Source organism: Sinocyclocheilus grahami, unplaced genomic scaffold, assembly GCF_001515645.1.
Source record: "Sinocyclocheilus grahami isolate Dianchi unplaced genomic scaffold, SAMN03320097.WGS_v1.1 scaffold1243.1, whole genome shotgun sequence".
Taxonomy (NCBI): domain Eukaryota; kingdom Metazoa; phylum Chordata; class Actinopteri; order Cypriniformes; family Cyprinidae; genus Sinocyclocheilus; species Sinocyclocheilus grahami.
Genome location: NW_015506422.1, coordinates 88,361 through 97,895, shown reverse-complemented (window position 1 = coordinate 97,895; position 9,535 = coordinate 88,361). Strand labels below are relative to the sequence as shown.

The 9,535-nt window shown below is 39.7% G+C and overlaps 1 protein-coding gene across 1 annotated transcript in view; it reads right to left on the bottom strand.

The window, feature by feature from the left end:
• The window catches only part of LOC107568425 (zinc finger protein 239-like), a gene marked incomplete at its 3' end in the record, with an annotated part of 31,317 nt that overhangs the window by 9,092 nt on the left and 12,690 nt on the right, over positions 1 to 9,535 (bottom strand). The window contains exon 2 of the mRNA XM_016254396.1: positions 5,059 to 5,150. Coding sequence (XP_016109882.1) covers positions 5,059 to 5,150 — 92 coding nt within the window. The remainder of the gene's footprint in view (positions 1 to 5,058; positions 5,151 to 9,535) is intronic.

The following is a 9,535-nucleotide window of genomic DNA, read 5'->3' as shown; positions in this document are numbered from 1 at the left end:
GGAGCAGTTGGGGGTTTGGTGCCTTGCTCAAGGGCACCTCAGTCGTGGTATTGAAGGTGGGAGAGAGCGCTGTACATTCACTCCCCCCACCTACAATCCCTGCCAGTATGAGACTTGACTCCTCAACCTTTGGGTTACGAGTCTGACTCTCTAACCATTAGGCCACGAGCCATAAAAACAGACAATTAATCGCGATAATCTTCATAATCGCCAAAGCCCTAAAACAGACAATTAATCGCAATAACCGTGACTATTTTTAGACAATTAATCGTCAGCCAAATTGCATAATCGTGACAGCCCTAATACACAGCTTCTCTCTCTGTCTAATAAATTAACACTTGATGAATTACACTTTTCTGAGAATAGATTATTGAAGTGGAGATCGCTAAACTGCAAGCTATCCGCTGTTTTCAGAAAGCAAGCATGTTTCTCCTCAATGGAGAGAGAGAGCGCATGCACATGGTTGCCAGGTTGACAAAGATAAGTAGCACACTTAGCAGATATTTTCGTATTGCGCAAGTGGGAAGTTCTGTTTCGGGGATTACGTCTCTTTATATCAGGCAACCCAGTTGTGTTCCTTTGTGGCCAGATTAAACCTTGTTGCAGCCTATATATGCTCTATTCATTCTTTTTTAGAAACCTCACACTTTTCTACTCAATTTTAAACATTGTAAAATTTTAAACAAATTAAGCGTGGTCCACTGCTGCACACGTGCCACAATATCGATACAGGGCCAGCTGTATCGATACTCGTATCGTCAAATCTCTGTGACGATACATCGTCGTATCGATATTTTGAACACAGCCCTAATGGCAACCCGTCAAAATATAAATTCGGGTTAGCTAAATGAAATTATTAGAAATATATTACTGTGGTGCAGTATGATGTACATAATACTAGCCTACTCAGGGATGAAAGTTTTCCGTCGCTACGACGGATTTCCGTCAATTGGAAAAAATGAGGGGAAAAGAAACATGTAGGCCTAGCACTTGTTGTTGTTCTTCCGGTGTTCTGCCGATTTGTTGGTAGCATAATCTGATAGGTAGCATTATTTGTCAGAACACCAGCACACCAAAAATCCTCCCCGCCACGGCTGCAGCTTCTCACTGACAACATAACGCCGCTCGCATCATTCAGTCGGGTTATTAGCAGAGAACACAGAGCAGGTCTTGAATTTCAGGCGCACGATTGCAGCTATTAATAATAATTCTACTCATTCCTGCAGGTTCCGCGCTTATAACGCGATGACAGATGACGGAACTCATCATTTGCACGTACTTTTGAGACTTGAGAACTCTCATTTTCTGTGCGCCCACAGGCGAGATAAGGAGAGTGACAGATTTTAATAATTATTCAAGGAGTTTTCAAATGTGATATTGATTTAATACAACAGTTCAATAAACACGTACTGCCTGATTTTGCTCTATTTCATCAACGAAAACCGTTCAAAATAAAGTAACAGCTCAGCCGCTTCCCATCTCTAAAAGCAAACACAGCGGTGTTTCATTCATGAATGAAAGTGCGTTTTTGAACGAATCTAGTGAGTCAGTGATTCTTGATTACCCATTCATAAAGACAGTCACTTAGCCGTTCAAACGAATCAATTGAATGAATGATTCAATAATAAAATCCGTGATTTGCCGCCACCTGCTGGCGGTTTTAGCTTCATTTTTAGGTCTAATTGCAGTTATTTTAATAATTTAATATTTCTGTATTCAAAATGTTAAAACATTAATCTCCACATGAATTTATGAATTTAATTGCACTCATGCCACCTCTGAGCCTCATTGAATGTCTGAAAATGTACCTACAAGCCAATTTTGTGTTCTTTTTGTGTCACCTCTGTAGTACAAATAAATTTTTCATTAATACTAATTTCATGATTGGTAACTTATTTGTCTTATTCTACTTCTTATTATATTGTTTTAAATAGAAATTTTAAAAAGCTTATAAACATAATTTTTTGAATTTTACAGATGAAAATGATGCCATTGCAAAGGTAAAAAGGAAATGCCCCTGTAAATCACTTCACCTCATATTAGGAAGGCTAATTTTAGATCAGAATTTTTGATTATTGATCAGAAGGTGCTCCTTAATGTTTTTTAATTAGGAGGACAAGTGCTCTTGATTACAAGAAGAAAAACACTGCTCTTAAACTGGGTGTGCGACAGGTATGGCTGAGGAATGGGGTTTGGCCGAGGAAAAATTTTCAGTCAAAAGATTAAATTTTTTGCTTTAACCCCTGACTACTACAACAATTATTACAACTTTTGTTTAAAAGAATAATCACACAATACGCTATTTCTTCCATGTTTTAATTTTAATGGTAAACCCATTAAATAAAGAGTTTGCCAAAAAATAAAGAGTTTAACTCTTTAAAATAAATAGTTTACTGTGGTAGTACTACACTCAACAAACACCAGGGAAGGCCGTTTTTGTCAGAGCCCTTGTTATTCTTAATTTTGACATTAATTTTCATTTTTACACCAGACATATATATCGGTTCTCGGTCTACTTGATCTATAATAATCGATATCGGCATCGGGCCTTGAAAAACACATATCGGTTGATCCCTAATCTGGACGCTAAAATATTATTTATTATAGGCTAGGCTTTGTACAATGCATGAATCCTTATAAGGGAAAACACGATTCCTAACACAGTGTCTACACCAGATGCGAGTGGCGCGATACAACAAAACACTATAGAACCACTGATCTATAATAGAGATTTATTATATATAGATCAATCTATAGAACTCATTATAATCAGTGATGCTGTCTACACTGGATGCTGCGCGACACGACAAATCCCCGACAGAAAACTGCTGCAGCATTCTATTCATGACGTATTGATACAAATTTCAAATGATTTTCAACGGTCGCTTTGTTGCCCAGTGTAGACAGACTTTAGCTGATGCCGGCTCAACATCGTGATGTCTATCAGCCATTGGCGATGGACGATGGCATCATCTATCGGCCCAACCCTGCTACATACACAAAAAATAGTGCTGCGATCTACTGGTTACAGTGATAATTTGATGTAGTTTAATTTTACATAAGGGTTTGTTTACCACAAAACTATATTTTGATGTACATTGTGTTTTGTCCCATTAAAAATAACATTTAAACTAGATCATTTTAGAGCTTTAAAGTGCTGGAAATAATTGTGTGGAATACTTGAAAGTCATTGAAAAGTGCTTGGATTTCTCTCTCAAGAGGTTGTACAAACCCTGAAATTAATGATGTAATAACATTGGACTATTTCTACCACAACAACATGGTTATAGTCAGCGTTCTGCTTCTGGATTTCTGTGTCAGCGCTGTTTGATCTGTTCATAACATTCCGCGGCGAGCTCAAACGCTTCTCACTGGATCTCGCTGCTTTGTGCAGTAACCGTGTCGCAAGATCAACATTGGCTCCAGAGTAAACCTGCTCTGAGCTCGTTTGCTGACCAGTTTGCTTAATGCCGAGTTCACACTGCATGTTTTTAGCCCGATTTTTCACTCGCCAACAGGTTTTGTGAACTCGCCGACAAATGTCTGAAATCGGAGGCAAATCGGTGCTCGTTCACGCGATTCACAATTAGGCTGTGTGAAATGAGTTCTGACTGAAAAACACATCAGCGATGACCTACAGCCAATGAGAGATACAGGGCAGCGGGAAGTTCGGGGAGGAGTTATATGAAACATAGTTTGCGGACCTGTGTTGCCAAATCCGCGATTGCCGCCGGTTGTTTATTATGTCAGCAGGTTTAAGCGACCCCAATAACGTGATATTTAGGCCCTGGAATGTGAATTGGTCAGGATAACCCCGCCAAACAAAATGTGTATATTACCCCCAGAATGCGATTTTTACTGGGGGACCCCCTCGAAAGCAATTGGGCTATTTTCAGGCTAGTTTTGAGTAGTTGGGCAGGTTTTGTAGCGGAAACCTGGCAACCCTGCACCAGACAGCTGTGGCGATTCATGCAATGTGAAACCCTCTGTCGCCGATCCATCGTGCAATGTGAACACAGCAGCAACTGAATGCTACCCCAGATAGTCGTTCAGTGTGAAAACATCGGCGATCCGACGAGTTTGAAAATCGTGCAGTGTGAACTTGGCATAAGTTGCTCAAGCAAGTGGCAACACATTTAAACACAGCATATAGCCTATTTATGTTAAAAGTGGGTTATCACGATTATTTGAAATTAAAACTCATCACATCACTGACAGAAACAGTTGGCTCTTATGCCTTTTCTTTTTCATCTAAATCTTTGTTACAAGCAATATCCCGCGAGTCTTGAACTTTGTTTTTCTACCTCCACAAGTGCATCCATGTTGCCTTGTTTATCGACACAACAAATCTCTGACAGTAAACTTATGCTAGGGCTGTGCAATTAATCGCATGCGATTGTCATGCGCATCTCGTCAATTCAGATTGAGCAGCATTCACCACACAGAGCCATAGTTCACTGACAATTAGGCTATCGCGTTCATAATCGCAGATGAATAGCATTCGATTATGAACGCCATATCTAGCTTGTCAAGTTTATTACGGCTCAGGCGATTTACTACTTACCATGTTGCCACTTGGTAATATTATTAGGAAATACGGGATTAGTTTCCACTGTTATGCCGATGATACTCAACTATATATCTCAACAAGACCAGATGAAACTTCTAAATTATCTAAGCTAACGGAGTGCTAATCACGGGACCGGCTTTACTGACGAGACGGGCATGCCAATCACATGCGATTAATTGCACAGCCTGGTTCTATTTATGATGCACTAGATTTGCAATGCCCGTTTTGTCTATATATATTTGTCTATACGATTTTGGTATATATATTTTTTTTGGCTAGTAGAAGTTATGAATGGCCGGTAACTTAATGGGCACATATTATGCAAAATCCACTTTTACATGGTGTTTGGACATGTGTTGGCAGTGTGTGAACACAACAACCCTACAATAATAAAAATCCACCCACTTTTTTAATCCCCGTTAAAAAAGCTCTGTAAGCCTAATGTAGCCTACCACAAACAGTCATTATGAAGAAAAAAAAAGACCAACCTCCTTGTTGCTCGTGTTTTATTATCCGGGGTTCTGGTTCCTCGTGTTTTATTCTCCAGGTTTCTGGTTCTTCGTGTTTTATTCTGCAGGGTTCTGGTTCCTCGTGTTTTATTCTCCAGGTTTCTGGTTCACTCGTGTCCTCCTCACTCTCCTCTTTAACAGACAGCATCTTCACAGCAGCAGATCTCAGTTGAGATGATACTCCTCCAGATATTCCTGCTTTCTTCTAATCTTAGTCACGACTGTGAGGATGAGAATATTACAGGTATTTACTGACCTGATTCAAAAACTGTATTTTTCTGCTGACAGAAACAGCTTGTATTAACGCAGCATCAAGACAAAACAACAGAGATTACGGTGAAACTAATCTTCTTCCTCTGAGGTTTAATGGTGTTTGGCAAAGAAACGTGTGTGTTTTAGCGCCACCCGCTGGACTGGAGTGTGAAGCGCCAGTTATCATCCACAATATCAGTTTATTACTGTCCAAATGTGATTAAGTACGAGTTTGTATGACTGCATGCATACTGTATGTTTCAACGAATGCATGCACGATCATTGTTTTCCTTTTGATATATTCAGTCTTGTTTTTCCAAATACATTTGAACAAAAGAGAGTAAATTTACGTTGCTGTCTTTTTGTCCACATATAACGATAAAGCAGGGTAAACCATTCTTGAAATTCCTTCCGCTTTTGAGAGCAGTGTCCTTCCTTGTATAGTTAAGTCCCTTTGAAGCCATCTGTTAAAAATGTTTTTTGTTTTCTGTAGGTAAAGTTGTCATCCAGTCTTTCCTTTCGCTGATTTTTTTATTGTTATTCCAATATATTTCACTTACTGCTTGACCTTAATTCCACTGATTCACACTCAGAACCTGGCTTTCATCTTTAAGAAAAATACATGTGTCATCTGCTAGCTGAGATATTAAAATAACATTGTCACCTATTCTTATACTGTCAACATTGATACAATTTCCAGTATAATGATTCAATAATTCTGCTGCAATTAAGAACAAAAAGGGAGAAATCGGGCAACCCTGTCAAATACCTCTACTAAGTACGAAACGCTTAGATGTACCTTCTGTGAGGGAAAGACTACTATTTAGGGAAATACTATTGATCTAAAGCTGTATATGGGTTGTTGACGTGACATAGCATTTTCACTGTCCCACAAGATAAAAATGAATATAATTAATATTGTTGTTATTTAAAATGCAGTAAATCATTAAACATTTATTTGTCCTACATGGACCTGTTGTTATAAAAGTTGCAGTGTTATTCGATTTTTTTAATTTTTGAGCCAAATTTCAAAATTGTCCTATTGTGTGACTGTCTCAAGCATGTTTCAATAAATTACAACTTTTATGAATTAAAAAGAAAATCATAAAAATTTTAATAAACACCTCCGGCATAATTGTACAATTGTCTATTTTAGTAAAGGCAATCTTTTTTTTTTATCCATACATTTATGAAAACGTAGGAACTTGATACATTTTGTATGTAAAGCTCTGAAAACCATGTCCTCTGGTGTTTATTTATTTGGTCATTTAGCAGACGCTTTTATCCAAAGCGACTTACAAATGAGGACAATAAAAGCAGTCAAAACTAAAAAAAGAGCAACAATATATGTTACGACCCTTTAAGATGGTCTAGGGGTAAAAGGAGTAACATTAAATCTGTGGCAAATCTGTAAACTTGATGGAGGCAGCCAAGAGACAATGTAGGGACACAAACTGCCAACGAAAGGGATTTAATTTACAAGGTGAAAAGAATCCATATAACTACAAAATATAAATCATTAAAGAGACAACCCATATGTACAAATATTTACAACTCAGGAAAAAGGGAAACAAATACAAATCAACCCAAGAGAAAGGGGACGCTAGTGACGCCAAAAGAAAGAAAGAAACACAACAAAACCACTTCTACCTTATTTTAAACCTCTAACCTAACTAAAGATAAGAAAGAAAAGAAAAGAAACAAATCTTCAGTGCCAAGCGCCATATACTTCCCTACTCTCAACTAATAACAATGAAACTTACAGGGGGTGGCGTTCACCTCTTACCTATGGTGTCTAAACAGATAAAGTTACCTAAATGTTGCACAATGGAAGTCGCACGACATCTTCCCTATCCACCTTCCTCTTGAGTAAACGTCATAGAGCATAAGCTCATCAAAGCTCAAAGAGCAACGCCATCCGAGTCACAAAGTAACAAAATAACCAAACGAAATGGCAAATCAAAAAAGTAATAAGACAGCAAAAATCAGGGCGCAAAAGAGGTCTCCATTCACGTCTCTCCATGTCCTTTTATCTGGACAGCGGATAGGTCGGCGTCAAGTTGCTTAATGATGACTGACAGCGTCATGAGCCAATCAGCAGTCAAGGAAGGCGGCCTAAGAGATCGACAGAGAAAGGGGGGAGAGAGAGAGAGAGAGAGAGAGCGAGAGAGCGAGAGCGCAAGAACACAGGCACTCCCACAAGGACATATATGGACGTAACACTGAGCTATCGGGGGAGAAGAGCCTTGGTGAGAGAGGTAAAGAAGAACCCAAAGATCACTGTGGCTGAGCTCCAGAGATGCAGTCGGGAGATGGGAGAAAGTTGTAGAAAGTCAACCATCACTGCAGCCCTCCACCAGTCGGGGCTTTATGGCAGAGTGGCCCGACGGAAGCCTCTCCTCAGTGCAAGACACATGAAAAAACACCTGAAGGACTCCAAGATGGTGAGAAATAAGATTATCTGGTCTGATGAGACCAAGATAGAACTTTTTGGCCTTAATTCTAAGCAGTATGTGTGGAGAAAACCAGGCACTGCTCATCACCTGCCCAATACAGTCCCAACAGTGAAGCATGGTGGTGGCAGCATCATGCTGTGGGGGTGTTTTTCAGCTGCAGGGACAGGACGACCGGTTGCAATCGAGGGAAAGATGAATGCGGCCAAGCACAGGGATATCCTGGACGAAAACCTTCTCCAGAGTGCTCAGGACCTCAGACTGGGCCGAAGGTTTACCTTCCAACAAGACAATGACCCTAAGCACACAGCTAAAATAACGAAGGAGTGGCTTCACAACAACTCTGTGACTGTTCGTGAATGGCCCAGCCAGAGCCCTGACTTAAACCCAAATGAGCATCTCTGGAGAGACCTAAAAATGGCTGTCCACCAACGTTTACCATCCAACCTGACAGAACTGGAGAGGATCTGCAAGGAGGAATGGCAGAGGATCCCCAAATCCAGGTGTGAAAAACTTGTTGCATCTTTCCCAAAAAGACTCATGGCTGTATTAGATCAAAAGGGTGCTTCTACTAAATACTGAGCAAAGGGTCTGAATACTTAGGACCATGTGATATTTCAGTTTTTCTTTTTTAATAAATCTGCAAAAATGTGCAAAAACAATCTGCAAAATCTTTTCTTTTTTAAAAAATCTGCAAAAACATATACATCTCAATAAATTAGAATGTCGTGGAAAAGTTAATTTATTTCAGTAATTCAACTCAAATTGTGAAACTCGTGTATTAAATAAATTCAATACACACAGACTGAAGTAGTTTAAGTCTTTGTTTTTTTTAATTATTTAACAAAAACCCACCAATTCACTATCTCAACAAATTAGAATACTTCATAAGACCAATAAAAAAAACATTTTTAGTGAATTGTTGGCTTCTGGAACGTATGTTCATTTACTGTGCATGTACTCAATACTTGGTAGGGGCACCTTTTGCTTTAATTTAAGGTGATCAGTTTGTGGCACTGCTGAGGTGGTATGAAAGCCCAGGTTTCTTTGACAGTGGCCTTCAGCTCATCTGCATTTTTTGGTCTCTTGTTTCTCATTTTCCTCTTGACAATACCCCATAGATTCTCTATGGGGTTCAGGTCTGGTGAGTTTGCTGGCCAGTCAAGCACACCAACACCATGGTCATTTAACCAACTTTTGGTGCTTTTGGCAATGTGGGCAGGTGCCCAATCCTGCTGGAAAATGAAATCAGCATCTTCAAAAAGCTGGTCAGCAGAAGGAAGCATGAAGTGCTCCAAAATTTCTTGGTAAATGGGTGCAGTGATGTTGGTTTTCAAAAAACACAATGGACCAACACCAGCAGATGACATTGCACCCCAAACCATCACAGACTGTGGAAACTTAACACTGGACTTCAAGCAACTTGGGCAATGAGCTTCTCCACCCTTCCTCCAGACACTAGGACCTTGGTTTCCAAATGAAATACAAAACTTGCTCTCATCTGAAATGAGAACTTTGGACCACTGGGCAACAGTCCAGTTCTTCTTCTCCTTAGCCCAGGTAAGACGCCTCTGACGTTGTCTGTGGTTCAGGAGTGGCTTAACAAGAGGAATACGACAACTGTAGCCAAATTCCTTGACACGTCTGTGTGTGGTGGCTCTTGATGCCTTGACCCCAGCCTCAGTCCATTCCTTGCGAAGTTCACTCAGATTCTTGAATCGATTTTGCTTGACAATCCTCATAAAGCTGCG